Genomic DNA, 16673 nt, shown 5'->3' on the forward strand with positions numbered 1-16673 from the left:
TTTCTCTTTGTTCAGGTTGTTGCTTTGGGACTGTGATGACCGAAGCTATAGTTACTACGTTGAGGTTTCTACCAATCAGCAACAGTGGACGATGGTGGCTGACAGAACTAAAGTCTCCTGCAAGTAAGTCGCATACTTTCAGAAACTTATTCCAATGGAAAAGGGCGGTCTTTGCAAGGGATTCTGTGCATCCAGTGAAGATTCATGGAATCACCAAATTGTATCCTTAAAACGCAGTCTATTGATCCTTTACTTCCATGTTGACTGCTAAGTACTTGTATGAGATATGTGTAATGTGACTAAGCAAGGTTTCTCTATCTTGGGATTTGAATTTGACTCAGACTTTTGAAAATGCACCTAAACAGGAAAAAGATACTTTTCTCCTGCAATCTTTTCTCAGACCCTCTCCTGACATCCCATACTACCTCTTTAGGATTTTTTGGGGGGTGGGATTTGGTTGAAGTGATAGACCCTTGATATCCTATTCCACCCTCAGATCATTGTTAAGGTTAGCTGAGTATTTATCTCATCTCAGTGTTAGCTAGACTGTAACCTAAATGAAGGAAAGCCCAGTGACTTAGGTTGTTTACAGACAGAGGCATGTAGTGCACGTGGCACCGGGGCTATGTTTGAGCTTACCAACCTGCAGGAGATTCACCAGCCTAGATCATGGGCATAGCAAGACTTCAGAGCTTTTCTGTGTAAAGCCAGATTCTCTGGGAGGCAAGAGAGCAAATGGCTGCGATTTCTTTTTCTTCTTGGAAGTGAGATATAATCAACATACCATAAAATTCACCCCTTTAAGGTGTGAAATTCAATGGATTTTAGTATATTCAGAGAATTCTACGACCATCACACTATCTAATGTTCCAGAACAAGCCTCCTCCCCATTAGCAGTCACTCCCCATTTTCCTCCCACCCTGCCAATGTCAGCATCTGATAATCTGTGTTCTCTCGCTATGATTTGTATATTCCGGGCATCTGACAGAGTGGAATTCCATAGTATGTGACCTGCTTATTCCTGGCTGCTTTCACTTAGCGTGATGTTTTCAGGGTTCATCCATGTGGCATTTATAGAAGTTTGTTCCTTTTTATGGCTGAGTGATATTCCATTGTATGGATGTATACCATGTTGTTTTCCCATTCCCCAGTTGATAAACATTTTAATTGTTCCCACCTCTTGCCTGTTATGAATAGTGCACCTGAGAACATTGCTGTACAAGTTTATGTGTGAACTTAAATGTTTTCAGTTCTCTTCAAACGCTACCTAGGAGTAGAATTGCCAAGTCATATGGTAAAGTGGTTTAACTTTTGAAGGACCATAAACTTTTCCATAGCTTCTGCTCCATTTTGCATACCCATCAGCAATATATGAAGATTTCAATTTCTCCATGTTCTCATCAATAGTTGTTATTGTCCATATTTATGAATTTATTTTCATTTTATTTGGGAGGCAGAGGGACAGAGAGACAGATAGAAAGATATTTCTAACTGCGGGTTCACTCTCTAAATGCCCACAACTTCCAGGACTGGTTCAGGCCAATGCCAGGAGAGTCCATCTGGGTCTTCTACATGGGTACAAGGGACCCCTGTACTTGAGTCATCTCCTACTTCTAAGGGTGCACGTTAGCAGGAAGCTGGATCAGAAGTGGAGTAGCTAGGACTTGAGTCAGGCTTGAGTCAGTCTGACATGGGAAGCAGGCAACCACAGTGCTACCCCATATACCTTTTTGCTAACAACCACCCTAGTGGGAGTATAATGACATGTTGTAGTGGCATTGATTTATATTTCCCTGATGGTTAATGATGTTCAGCATCTTTTTGTGTGCTTATTTAGCCAAGATTTCATAAAAATATTAATGATGGCTTGTCTGATATACTGTCCAACACCATCGCTGCTTTTCTTGTGGTCATTATCATAGCATTTTTTATTGGTTAGCGTAACACTCATAAAACAAGTAAGCTGCCCTCTTCGTAGCTTGCTATAAATTACTGGGTGTCCCTGGTGGTGAAAGGGCTCTGCTGCAGAAGTGAATGAGGAATCTAGGCATCTTGCTTCTTGTGGTTCTTCTGTGTCTGGGGCCTCAGCAGCAGCGTCTGCATCTGGCTGCCGTGCCAGATAGGGAAAGAGCAGGCAGAAGGTCTCTCTGGTTCGGAGGACCTTGGCCTAAGTGTACTGTACATCCCTCACTCACATGCCACTGGGGAGAACTCCTCACTTTGCCACCCTGAGGCTAGTGCGGCTGAGAAAGGTCATGTGTTCCTGGCACCGCAGCCGCTTGCCAGTGGAGCTCAGATCTTGTGACCGTCTCTGCCACAGCAGAGGAAAACTAGCAGTTATTTCCTAACTAGTATTCTTGTGCTTTCACGTGTTTTATCTCATTTTGTCCTGAATACGAAACACCCTGTGGGATAGTATCCTCATTTTGTAGAAGAGAAAATGAAGTTCAGAGAGATTAAGTTCCTTTTCTGAGGAGCAGAGCTAAAATCAAAGCCCAGGACTCGGGGTGGGCATTGAGCACAGCAGTGAAGGCAACACTTGTGCTGCCTGCATCCCGTATCGCAGTGCCTGGGTTCAGCTCCTGGGTGCTTCCTGTTCCCGCTTCCTGCGAATTATGCACCCTGGGAGTCAGCGTGATGACTCAAGTACTTGGATCCCTGCACCCATGTGGGAGATCCAGATTGAGTTCCAGGCTCCTGGCTTAAACCTGGTCCAGCCCCAGCTGTTGCAGGCATTCGGGGTGTGATCCAACAGATGGAAGAACTTTGTCTCTCCCCAAATAAATAAAAACAACCAAACCAACAAAGGGTTCTTCCCATTGTACCACATTGACCACTAGTACCAAACCATTACTAAAGAGGGGATCAAACCAAGCTGTATCTTGGAAGGAGGGTAATGAAGTAGGTAACTTATTTCCAAAGTCCTAAACTCTTCTTATGACAGGAAGAACTCCTAGGCCTATGAACAACCAACCCCTCATTTGTCTTTCTTAAGTCTTTGCGTTTCATAGACAGCTCCCAGGCCAGATGCTGTTTTGCTTCTTCAAAACTCTTCCTCTGTTACAGTCTTAGTAGTCACGGCCACTTGTCCCTTCTGTCATCTTATATGTTGTAGACTGTAATCCTTGTCTCTTCTTTTTGTGTCCCTCGGTTGAAAGTGCCATACCATGCAGGTCTTTATCAAGCACTGGTTGACTAATATTGGCCAGGTACATGCCATAATGATTTTATATTTAGTTAATGGGTATTTTTTTCTTAATCCAAAAACTTACTCTTTCAGTACATTCTCTTAAAATAGCTTTGCTTTAAGTCAACATCTTATCCCCCCCTTTTTACTTTTTTGTTTCTGTTAGTCGGACTTAAATAATTTTTTGTGTTTTTAATTTTTTTTAACACCTAGATGCTATGGTAGTGTTTTACAAATTAGCATCTAAATAAGACCTTGGGAGAACACAAGTAGTAGCAAGAGTGCAGGTGCCTGTTAACCCTCAATGAAAGGATGAAATCGAAGATCGTGACTTTGTGTTTCTAGACACAAACTGAATCTGTTGTGCCTCCCACTGTCAAGTTTGGCTTTAAGAAATAGAAAAGATATGCAGATGATAAAAGAAGAAAGATTTTTTTTCTTTTTTAACTAATATACTCCAGAGAAACCCTCAGGAGGCAGTCTATAGCCTCAAGAATTGCAGCCTGTTCTTTATTGCAATAAATGTGTGAGTTATGTTATAAATGAAATCATATGGAATCTTTAAAGATCATAGCTCTGCCTGCCTTTTATTTTTGAAAGATATGTTTATATATTTGAAAGGCAGAGCAACAGAGAGAGAGGGAAGGAGGGAGAAAGTAGAGAGAGAGGGAGGGTGGTCAGTTGATCTTTCATCTGCTGGTTCACTTCCCAAATGCCAACAACAGCCAGGTCTGAGCAGTGATGAAACCAGAAGCCAGAAACTCCCTCCTGGCCTCCTACATGAGTGGCAAGGATCCAAGTATTTGAACTATCATCTGCTGCCTTCCCAGGTGCATTAGCTGGAAGCAGAGTAGCTGAGGGACTCAAACTGGCACTTTGATATGGAAGTGGGAATTGCAAGCAGCTTAACCCACTCCTCCACAGCCCTGGCCCTCAGCCGTGCCTCTTGGTTGCACTGTACCTAGTCCAGAGATCGGAGCGCAGGGTTTTGCTCTCCTCTGTGAAGTCCCCAGAAATGAGATTCTTCAGTATCTCTGTTAGGCCTTCTGCTTCTAGAGTGAAATATTTTCCTTTATAGTTTTCTTCAGTCCATCTTTTTTACAGTAAGGGTGTCCCTTGTTTTGCTCTAGGATAAAGGGCCATTTTCTACTGTAGTAGCTTGCTTTTGTATTGATTAACTTTAAATTACTTTTTACCTCTCTCTTTTCTTTTTTAAGATGGATTGATTTATTTGAAAGAGTTACACAGAGAGAGAAGGAGAGGCAGAGGCAGAGGCAGAGAGAGAGAGAGAGGGAGAGAAAGAAAGATGTCTTCCATCTGCTTGCTTCATTCTCCAGTTGGCCACAACGGCCGGAGCTGCACCCCCCCCAAAGCCAGGAACTTCTTCCAGGTCTCCCACATGGGTGCAGAGGCCCAAGGACTTGAGCGATATTCTACTGCTTTCCCAGGCCATATCAGAGAGCTGGATCAGAAGTGGAGCTGCTGGGACTCAAACCGGCACCCATATGGGATGCAGGTGGTGGCTTCACCTGCTAGGCCGCAGCGCTGGCCCGTACCTCTCTTTCATCACATAATCTAACCTTGTACTTGTTAGCCTTATTTCAAAAGACTTCCTTTCCAAATCATTAGCACCTTTTCTCTGTTTTTAAATTGTTGAACTACACATCTGTTTTTAGCACCAGTTTTAAATTATAAACACAAATGGAAAATTAACTTAATTCAGAAGGATGTAAGTGAAAAGTGAGCCTTTACCTTCCTGACTTGTTCCACACTTCAACTCTTTTGACCTTGCAGTTTCTGTGACTTCTGCATTGTAAATTGTATTTTATGCCCCTACTTACTAACTTGTTAGCCTTACAAACTCCTCGTTAGAGAGGAATGAAAAGTTTAGCTCACTTAGCTGAGCCTCATTTTGTTAGTTACATGTTTCTTTTTCATTATGCTGTTTCAAGTATTTATATTTTGAAATTAAATGGTGATTATGTTTAAAGCTCCATTTTGGACCCATCAGTTATAATGTATTTCCAGACTTCCTACTGTGTGATGAAGTTGCCAGCTCTGCATTCCTTCTGTCTTTCCTTTCTGCTTTCCATCTTTGTTAGCTCTATCCATGTTGACATTGCAAAACTTTATGTACTTACTTTTTGTTTTATAATTTACAGTTAAGTCTTCCATTTGCTAACTATAAATTGATCCTGGAAAGGGAAAACCACTAGGAACTTTTATAATATTATGTGAAACATTGTTTGAAACAGATCTAGTAATCACATGGTCCTGTGGAGTGGGGGCGGGAATCAGCAGTGGTTCTAAGTTTGTGCCTGGCTTGGAAGAATGATACCCTGTTCAGATCAAATAGATTAAATTGTGTTACAAGTGCTCAGAATTATTCCACGTGTTAAATAGCTTCATAATAGCCAGACTTTATTTTTCTGCAGTTCCTAATTGTCTCTTTCCTGTTGCAGAAGCTTCTGAAGCATACTGTGTATCCACTGGTTAATTCTGAGCAGGTTGCTTCCTACACCTACTCAGCAGCTGTGGTTCTCAGATCGCTTTTTCTTTCCTATCTTGGTTGGTAGCAGGGTTTCTTGGATTTCTATCCTTTTATTTATTTATTTATTTGTGAAGGGTGGGTAAAGGGTTAACAAGAAAACCTTTTCCTTGGCATGAGATATTGACGATTGTCTTTTGAGATCTGAACCCCTGAAAATCTGAGAGAAGCAGAATGGCAGCCGTGTTATCAAACAGCACTGCCTGTGGTGAAAATTATTGCTCATTGGTGAATTGCAGCTGGGCTGGGAAGTCTGTGCATAGCTGGTTGGAAGCTGTAGCTCTGGACTTCCCTGAGTATGATGACTTTTGTGGCTGCACTTGTGCCTTGTGAATGTGGGAGCTATGCTTTGGAACTGTTAAAAGAAACAGCGGTTTCTGTTGGGAATGTGGGACTTCTAAGCCGGAGTCTCCACGTCTGCCCATTGCTGAGTCTTACATACTTTCACCTGAGCTGTCACCTGAGGACAGCTGTGTAGACTGCTACAGCAGCTCCCACTGGGAAGAAATGCTTGATGCTGTCCTGGGGGGCTGTGGTGTTTCCCGTTCACTCTCCTGAGTGAATCTGAAACTTGACTTGTTTGGGTTAAGACCATTCGTGAATATCACACAGAGTAAATCTGTAGATTTTTTAAATATTTATTTATTTACTTATTTGAAAGAGTTACATAGAGAGAGAAGGAGAGCCAGAGAGAAAGAGAGAGGGAGAGAGAGGTCTTCCATCTGCTGGTTCACTACCCAATTGGCCTCAATGGCTGGAGCTGCACCAATCTGAAGCCAGGAACCAGGAGCTTCTTCCAGGGCTCCCATGCAGGTGCAGGGGTCCAAGCACTTGGGCCATCTTCTACTGCTTTCCCAGGCCATAGCAGAGAGCTAGACCAGAAATGGAGCAGCCAGGACTCGAACCGGCACCCACATGGGATGCCAGCACTGGAGATGGCAGCTTTACCTACTACACCACAGGATCAGCCCCTAGTTTTTTTGTTTGTTTTGTTTTGTTTTGTTTTCAAAAACCATATGGCAAGCACATTTTATTCATTCTTGCATGTGTATATCATACTTTGTTTTTTTTTTAACTTTATTTAATAAATATAAATTTCCAAAGTACAGCTTTTGGATTACAGTGGCACCCCCCCATAACTTCCCTCCCACCCGCAACCCTCCCATCTCCTGCTCCCTCTCCCATTCCATTCACATCAAGATTCATTTTCAATTATCTTTATATACAGAAGAGCAATTTAGTATATATTAAGTATAGATTTCAACAGTTTGCACCCACACAGAAACACAAAGTGTAAAGTACTGTTTCAGTACTAGTTATAGCATTAATTCACATTGGACAACACATTAAGGACAGAGAACCTACATGTGGAGGAAGTGCATAATGACTCCTGTTGTTGACTTAACAATTGACACTCTTGTTTATGACGTCAGTAATCTCCCTAGGCTCTAGTCATGAGTTGCCAAGGCTATGGAAGCCTTTTGAGTTCGCCATCTCCGATCTTATTTAGACAAGGTCATAGTCAAAGTGGAAGTTGTGGAAGTTCTATCCTCCGTTCAGAGAAAGATACCTCCTTCTTTGATGGCCTGTTCTTTCCACTGGGATCTCGCAGAGATCTTTCATTTAGGTTGGTTGGTGTTTTTTTTTTTTTTTTTTTTTTTTTTTTTTTTTTTTTTTTTTTTTTTTTTTTTGCAGAGTGTCTTGGCTTTCCATGCCTAAAATACTCTCATGGGCTCTTCAGCCGGATCTGAATACCTTAAGGGCTGATTCTGAGGCCAGAGTGCTGTTTAGGACATCTGCCATTCTATGAGTCTGCTGTGTATCCCGCTTCCCATGTTGGCTTGTTCTCTCCTTTTTAATTCTATCAGTTAGTATTAGCAGACACTAGTCTTGTTTATGTGATCCCTTTGACTCTTAATCTTATCATGTACATCATACTTTGAATATGAAATTCCATTACTTCAGAAGCTTGAAACATTGCCATCTATCGTGTAATATTGTTAATGAGAAATCTGATGGCAGTCTGATTCTGTCCTTTACAATAATTTCTTTTTCTAAATAAACCTTTAGTATCTTCCCATCCTTGGTGGTGTTCAGATTCACAGTGGTGTAGCTCACGTGGGTCACTTTTCATCCATCCTGCTCATTTTTGTCCAATATGGAAATCTGCCCAGATCTCCTCAACTTACGAACAAGTGATATTTCACACACCTAAAATTTTCTGGGAAGTCACTAAAATCTTTGAATTGTTATTATCCTGGCTTCCAGATTGCAGTACCTCTATGAATGTATTCTCCTTGCATTTCTTTGATGGTGCGTCGGTGGATTCCAGGAAGAGAGGTGACTACACCTGCAGTTTTGTTGTGCACACTGACTTGTGTTAAGTTATTGAGACTCCCAGCTGACCCTCAACCATTTTCCCTTTCTTCTGTGTGGCTGATTGTACCTCTGCCGTGTTGTATTACTGTCTTGTTTCCTGCCAGAGTGTACTTCCTCGCTTGTTGACCTTATCTGTGTTCAAATTGTAACCATTTCTTCACTTTGTCATTGGTCTCCCTGAGTGACAGATGTTAGTGACCTCAGCCTTAACCTTTCCAAGACTGTACCACCCTTGGCAAACATTTTGGCGAATATAAATATAAATGTAAATATAAATTATTAAATACTGAGAATTAAGTAATGAAAATTTTCTTTTCCACCTGGGAATTCTTAGAATTTCCACCTAGAAAGAACCTGCCTTGTATTTGGCTTTTTTAAAACATGAGATTTGTTTTTATTTATTTGAAAGGCAGAGAGAGAGATATCTTCCATTCATTCACTTCCGAAATGTCTGCAACAGCTGGGGTTGGGCCAGACTGAAGCCAGGAGCCTACACCTCCATCTGCGTCTGCTGTGTGTGGTAGGAGCCAGGTGCCTCTCCAATCATCTGCTGCCTCCCAGGAGTGTTAGCTGGAAGCTGGATTGAAAGTGGAGCAACTGGGGCTTGGGCCGGAACTGTGATAGGGGATCCTGTGACCCAGTGGTGCCACAATACACACCCCTTTGTCCAGCTTTTAGCCTCTGGTTTCCTCACAAGTCCTCTGTCTGCTCACCTGATTTACCATTCTGATTCCCCTCTGAGGGTTTTCTTCTTCATTTTAAATATCCATTAAAATGATATTGCAAAGACACTTTTTTCTTAAAAAAAACAAAACAAAACAAAACAAAACAACAAAAAAAAACCTTCTTTATTTAAAGGCAGACTTATAGGGGCCACCACTGAGATGTAATGGGTAAAGCCGCCACCTGCAGTGCCGACATCCCATATGTGTGCCCCAGCTACTCCACTTCCTATCCAGCTCTTTGCTATGGCCTGGGAAAGCAGTAGAAGATGGCCCAGGACCTTGGGCCCCTGCACTCATGTGGGAGGCCCGGAGGAAGCTACTGGCTCCTGGCTTTGGATCAAGCGCAGCTCCAGCCATTGCAGCCAGCTGGGGAGTGAACCAGCAGATGGAAGACATCTCTCTTTCTGCCTCTCCTTCTCTCTCTGTGTAACTCTTGACTTTCAAGTAAATAAATAAATCTTTGAAAAAAAAAAAAAAGGCAGACTTATAGAGAGTGAGAGAGATTTCTATCCACTGGTTCACTCCCCAGATGGCTGGCAACAGCAGGAGAGCTGAGCCAATCTGAAGTCAAGAGCCAGGAGTTTCTTCTGGACTCTTATATGGGTGCAGGGGCTCAAGCACTTGGACCATCTTCTGTTGCTTTCCCAGGCACACTAGTGGAGACCTGGATTGGGAGTGGAGCAGCTGGGACTTGAACCGGTGACCATATGGGATTCTGGTACCACAGAGGCAGCTTTATACACTACACCACAGCACCAGCCCTGCAAAGACTTATTTTTTTAAGGTTTATTTATTTATTTGAAAGTCAGTGTTACACAGAGAGAGGACAGGCAGAGAGAGAGTCTTCCTTCCACTGGTTTACTCCCCAGTTGGCTGCAACGGCTGGAGCTGCACCGATCTGAAGCCAGGAGCCTGGAGCTTCTTCTGGGTCTTCCATGTGGGTGCATGGGCCCAAGGACTTGGGCCATCTTCCACTGTTTTCCCAGGCCATAGCAGAGAGCTGGATCAGAAGTGGAGTAGCCAGGACTTGAACTAGTGCCCATATGGGATGCTGGCACTGCATGTGGCAGCTTTATCCACTATGCCACAGCGTCAGCCCCCCAAGACTTTTTAATAACCTAAGAAAACACTAATATAATAAAATTTTTAAAAAGATTACAGAATTATGAGCCGGCGCCGCGGCTCACTAGGCTAATCCTCCGCCTTGCGGCGCCGGCACCCCCAGTTCTAGTCCCGGTCAGGGCGCAGGATTCTGTCCCGGTTGCCCCTCTTCCAGGCCAGCTCTCTGCTGTGGCCAGGGAGTGCAGTGGAGGATGGCCCAAGTGCTTGGGTCCTGCACCCCATGGGAGACCAGGATAAGTACCTGGCTCCTGCCATCGGATCAGCGCAGCACGCTGGCCGCAGCGCGCCAGCTGCTGCAGCAATTGGAGGGTGAACAAATGGCAAAGGAAGACCTTTCTCTCTGTCTCTCTCTCTCACTGTCCACTCTGCCTGTCAAAAAATAATAAATAAATAAATAAATAAATAAATGTATATTTAAAAAAAGAGATTACAGAATTATGAAAGTATCATCACAAGTAATAAAATAAAAATGATGGAAGCAGAAAACCTAAAGGAAATATGCCAAAATGTTAATAATGGCTGCCTTTGTGTAGTGGGGCTATGTAAACTATTTCTAATTTTCTACATTTTTTACCAACTTACATGTATTTATTTTAAAATCTAAAAGAAAACTTTTATTTAAATTTTTTTCTTGCTGCAGCTCTGAGTGTTTTGTAGATGTTATCCTTGCCATTATTTGAGTAGCATATGCTGGCAGAGTGGCCTGGGTTATTCACTGACAGCAATTAAAAAAAAAAAAAAAAAAAAAGGCAAAGGCATTAAGTAAGTGCTGTGCGTAGCATGTCCCAGCAGCCAGCTCTCAGGACCTTGCTGCCACTTGCCCCAAGCACAAGTTGTACTTCCCTGAAGAGGACACTTGAACCTTGTTTCCCCTCTGTTTGGCCCTGTAGGGCCCTTACCGCTCAGTTCTCCTCGAGTACTTCTTCCATTTGCCTTTCCCTGGAACTGTAAAAGTCCATTTCCGTCTGGGTTTCCTCCTCAGAGGAGGTTGGAGCACCATGCCGAAGCAGGTCAAGTCTACACATCCTGGGGCTGGGAAGCTCTCCCTCTGTGCCTTCCCTGAAAAGCACCTTCAGCGTCTGTCACCTGGGAAGACCTGTTAGGGGTCAGCTCACCTGCTGCCTGCTTACATTCCCACCCGAGAATTACTGTGTGTCCCCTTTGCCAAGTGTGCTGTCACTTGATGCTGGGAAGGACAGAGTTCTGTTGTGGGGCCTGTGGCTAGAGCTGCCTATTCACAAGGAACCTTAGAAGGAGGTATCATGTTTCTTCTTCTAAGTGCTGCAGTGGCTGAGGATGACAGGATAAATGGAAGGTGGAGAGTTACAGTCTCCGTAAACTCTTTCAAAGTGCGGCAAGATTGAAAAGTGGCTCATTTTAGCCTAAACAATTTACATTGCCTCTGATTGTCCGCATCCTCTCTGCTACTGGGACAAAGTTTTGAGCTGTCTTTCTGCTTGTTTTGTTTCTTAGCCTGATGCTTAACAAAGTGAAAACCTTGGGTTCATTCCAAGAGGTCACTGCTGGCGGTAGTTTGGAGGTTGTATGCACAGGGCAGGGTGTCCTTGATGTGGTGCAGTGGAGAGAGAGTGGGTTATAAAGCAGGCAGTGTCTTTTTTTTTTAGAAAGCTTTTATTTAATAAATGTAAATTTCATAGGTGCAGCTTTTGGATTATAACGTTTCTTCCCCCCATACCTGCCCTCCCACCCCCACTCCCGTCCCACCTCCTACTCCCTCTCCCATCACATTCTTCATTAAGATTCATTTTTAGTTATCTTTATATACAGAGATCATCTCTATACTGAGTAAAGATTTCAACAGTTTGCACCCACACAGACACAAAGTATAAAGTACTGTTTGACAACTAGTTTTACCATTAATTCTCATAGCACAACTCAGTAAAGACAGAGGTCCTACATGGGGAGCAAGTGCATAGTGACTCCTGTTGTTGATTTAATAATTGACACTCTTACTTATGACATCAGTAATCACCCCAGGCTCTTGTCAAGAGCTGCCAAGGCTATGGAAGCCGCTTGAGTCCACAAACTCTGACCTTATTTAGACAGGGCCATAATCAAAGTGGAAGTTCTCTCCTCCCTTCAGAGAAAGTTACCTCCTTCTTTGATGGCCCCTTCTTTCCACCGGGATCTCACTCACAGAGATCTTTCATGTAGGTCATTTTTTGCCAGAGTGTCTTAACTTTCCATGCATGACATGCTCTCATGGGCTTTTTAGCCAGATCCAAATGCCTTAAAGGCTGATTCTGAGGCCAGAGTGCTGTTTAGGGCATTTGTCATTCTATGAGTCTGCTGTGTGGCCTGCTTCCCTTGTTGGATCAATCTCTCCTTTTTAATTCTATCAATTATTATTAGCAGACACTTGGTCTTGTTTGTGTGATCCTTTGACACTTATTCCTATCTTTATGAGCAGTTACGCACTTAAACTGATCACTTGAACTAGTAAGATGGCATTGGTACCTGCCAACTTAATGGGATTTGGAGTCTCATGGCAAGTTTTTAGCTTTACCCTTAGCTTAACCTTAAGTCTGAGGGAACGTGTGCTGAACTGTACATCTCTCTCTCTTATTCCCACTCTTATTTTTATTTTTTATTTTATTTTATTTTATTTTATTTTTTTTTTTTTGACAGGCAGAGTGGACAGTGAGAGAGAGAGACAGAGAGAAAGGTCTTCCTTTTGCCGTTGGTTCACCCTCCAATGGCCGCCGCGGCCGGCGCGCTGCGGCCGGCGCACCGCGCTGATCCGATGGCAGGAGCCAGGAGCCAGGTGCTTTTCCTGGTCTCCCATGGGGTGCAGGGCCCAAGCACCTGGGCCATCCTCCACTGCACTCCCTGGCCACAGCAGAGGGCTGGCCTGGAAGAGGGGCAACCGGGACAGAATCCGGCGCCCTGACCGGGACTAGAACCCGGTGTGCCGGCGCCGCTAGGCGGAGGATTAGCCTAGTGAGCCGCGGCGCCGGCCCCCACTCTTATTTTTAACAGGGATCAATTTTCAATTGGATTTAAACAACTAAGAATAATTCTGTGTTAAGTAAAGAGTTCAACCAATGGTATTAAGTAGAAAAAGAAAATACTAAAAAGAATAAAACAGTAAGCTGTTCCTTGACACTCAGGACAAGGGCTGATCAAGTCATTGCTTCTCATAGTGTCAATTTCACTTCTGCAGGTTTCCTTTTAGGTGCTCAGTTAGTTGTCACAGATCAGGGCGAATATATGATATTTGTCCCTTTGAGACTGGCTTATTTCACTCAGTATGATATTTTTCAGCTTCCTTCATTTTGTTGCAAATGACCGGATTTCTCTCTCTCTCTCTCCCTCTCTCTCCTTCCTTCCTTCCTTCCTTCCTTCCTTCCTTCCTTCCTTCCTTCCTTCCTTCCTTCCTTTCTTTCTTCTTTTTTTCCACAGTGTAGTATTCCATAGAGTACATATCCCATAATTTCTTTATCCAGTCTTCTGTTAATGGACATTTAGATTGATTCTGTGTCTTAGCTATTATGAATTGAGCTGCAATAAACATGGAGGTGCAGACAGCTCTTTTATTTGCCGATTTAAATTCCAAGGAGTAGGATGGCTGGGTTGTATGGTAGGGCTATATTCAAGTTTCTGAGGTATCACCAAACTGTCTTTACCAGTTTGCATTCCCACCAATAGTGGGTGAGTGTGCCTTTTTCCCCATATCCTCAACAGCATTTGTTGTTGGTAGATTTCTGTGTGTGAGCCATTCTAACCAGGGTGAGGAGAAACCTCATTGTGGTTTTGGTTTACATTTCCCTGAAGGCTAGTGATCCTGAACATTTTTTCATGTGTCTGTTTGGCCATTTGGATATCTTTTTTTGAAAAATGTTTAAGTTCTTGCCCCATCTTTTAAGTGGATTGTTTGTTTTGTTGCTGTGGAGTTTCTTGATCTTTTTATATATTCTGGTTATTAATCCTTTATCAGTTGCATAATTTGCAAATAATTTTTCCCATTCTGTCAGTTGCCTCTTCACTTTCCTGTTTCTTTTGCAGTACAGAAGCTTCTCGATTTGATGTAACCCCAGTTGCAGTGTCTTCCCCATCAGTACTGGTGCAGAGAAGTCCACAGTTGGTGTCAAGTTGCAGTTTCCAGGCAGGGACGGAAGCTCTTGCCTGAGCCTAGACCTCACTGAAGCATCCCTGTTTCTTGTGAGTTTGTGCTGCAGTAACACAGGCTGCTCTCCGCCTTCTCGTGCCTGCAAGGTTGGAGGAGTGTGTTTGTTTGTTCCTTCTGGAGGTGTGAGCCAATTAATGGGCTCTGCTTGTGTAATTGTCACTTTTTAAGAGCTCCATGAAGATTTTATTTTTCTCTTTTCATGCTTAATTTCAATTTTTTACACAGTATTTGACAGTAATGAAAAAAGCCAGTCATGTTCTTTCCTGTCTTTTTTTAAAAAGGGCAAGCTTTGCTGTTAATTTTGTCAGGAGTTTTAGAACTTAAACGCTAAAGAAACATGTTCCTGTAAGAAGAATGTCAAAATGAAAAAAAAAAAAAACAGTACAGCAAACCACCAGAATTCAGATCACAATTCGTATCTCCCCTCCAGCCTCACACACACACACACACACACACACATCAAATCTGATACAAGGCAGATTCCTGTGTTAATGAGGAAACATCAGAGCTTGCCCTGTAGGAGGCATCTGCATGGAGACACCTTTTAACCAAATTGTTGTTTATAGGGCTATGAAGTACCGTGGACGGATAAATATTTTAGAGGAGAGAACATTGATAGGGGGTCAGTCTCGGTCATACCCACACATTTAGAGGGACTGATCTTTCTTGTTGCAGAAGGCTTATGCAGAACTTTCCCCAGACACTGGAAGGCAGGTGGAGAGTAGATTCCGATGCTAAGCATGTGAACTGACGGAGTTCTGAATGCAGAACTGTCGGCAGGTCCTCTGGACTCCAGTGGGAGGCTCTTCCCTGCCCAGAACATCTGACAGGCAGAGGAGCTGGAAGGAAATGAAGTTCTCTTGAGTAGCAGATGGTCAGCAGGAGATATCTGAGAGTAGTTCTCATTTCTTCCTTCCTTCCTTAACCCAGAAGCCATATTTTATGGGAGGGTAATAATTTTTTCCATGCCTGTTACAAAAAAAAAAAAAAAGGAAACATACCTCAGTAAAACTTCCTCAGTGAGCTGTGTGAGCACACTTAAGATGTACACGGTCACAAAGATTTTTCTTTTATGATGGAAATAACTTTCCTGTTAGTGTTACGTTCCAAATGGCAAAAATAAATCCAGGTCACAGTCCAGCTGCCACTGCCTCCGCTGCTCTGCTGACTGGCCTCCCACATTCTGTCTCTGCCCTCCCTCAAGTTCACCTCTGCACTGTAGCCAACAGGGCACTTCTCAAGCACTGCTGTTGTACTGTTTCTGCTCGGGACCCTGCACTGTTTCCTGGACCAGCACCAGAGTTGTCTTCCTAGCTGTTCCCACCATGCATTGGGCTCTGTCCTCCCACAGAGACACTCTGCGTGTGCTGTGGTCGCCTCAGTCTGGAGCCCACCCCTGCCCTTTAGTTCACCCCCTTATTCTGTTCCCAGCTCAGAGGCCACTTTCTCAGGAAGGTCTCCCTTGCTCACTCCTCTCAACAGATCACCTGGTCATCCTCTCTGAGAACCAAGCTGTTTCCCTTCACAGCCCACGCTGCAGTTTGCAACAACCATTCCTTCGCATGGTTGTCAAATTGCTGTGGTTCTTCCCCACCAGAAGGCAAACTCCCAGCCAGCAGGCATTAGGTCTGCTTTCCTCGTTCTTGTTCGTGGTGTCCTAGAACGGGCCCAGCACCTACTGGATCGGTGCCTGTGTCTGAGTGAATGCAGCATGAGGGCCATCACTGTGACTCCAGTCACAGTATGTGTTAGCGTCATTCATCCTGCGACTGTCTGGAGCTGTCGTCATCAGAGTTCAGCCAGGAAGTCTGTCCATCCCAGTGCAGGTGCTGTCATATGGAACAAGGAAGTTTGTGGGAAGAACAGGAAGTGCCCCTCTTGGAGTAGTCATGTACTACCATTGATCGAGTTCTCTTCATCCATCTGTTGCTGCCTTGTCACTCTTGACTCGTTCCCAGCCCTATTCTATTCCTGCCATCGTTGCCAGGGGTTCAGTTTTCTATGGCTTCCACTTCTATCTTTGCCCCTGAAGTTAATGACTTGGATCCACCAGGAACAGTTTATCACTTGAGGTTGGTTACTGGTTGGGAGTCCGTTCCCTTTGTTTTAGTCTACTCTTAGGGAGAATAAAGTTTTTCTAGATGGAGGGGCCAAGTGCTTTTAAAACCACGCTGATCCAGCTGTGCCCCTTTCACTTCTGAAACAGATTTGACTTAAAATCTTAAGTTTGGCAGATCAATATGTTTCAGTTGCTTCTCTGAATTTTCAGAGTAAAAGGTTAAAAAAAAAAAAAAAAAAAAAGGCCCCAGTGACCTTAAACTCCAGCGAGCACTAACTGTTTGTGGAGGCAATCCACGTGCCTCTCCCAACAGGGTAGGCTGTGCAGCAGAACAGGTCCTGCTCTAGAGTCCTCCCGCAGATGGCCGCAGGGGTCCAGCCCAGCACTGTCCAGGGAAGTACTCAGGCCACACCTTAATTAAACCCTCCCCTGAGATGAGCATTTCAAGGCACATGTGGGACCCACTGCTCTAATCCTAACATGGATAACTGAGCTCTGGACGC

General features: G+C 43.7%; 1 protein-coding gene across 3 annotated transcripts in view; it reads left to right on the plus strand.

Moving 5' to 3' along the window:
* Window positions 1-16673, plus strand: part of BTBD9 (BTB domain containing 9) — a 435326-nt gene that overhangs the window by 346515 nt on the left and 72138 nt on the right. For all 3 annotated transcript variants that reach the window (XM_008262867.4, XM_017345091.3, XM_051855721.2), the window contains one exon: window positions 16-123. In XM_008262867.4, coding sequence (XP_008261089.1) covers window positions 16-123 — 108 coding nt within the window. The remainder of the gene's footprint in view (window positions 1-15; window positions 124-16673) is intronic.

Source organism: Oryctolagus cuniculus, chromosome 5, assembly GCF_964237555.1.
Source record: "Oryctolagus cuniculus chromosome 5, mOryCun1.1, whole genome shotgun sequence".
Lineage (NCBI taxonomy): Eukaryota > Metazoa > Chordata > Mammalia > Lagomorpha > Leporidae > Oryctolagus > Oryctolagus cuniculus.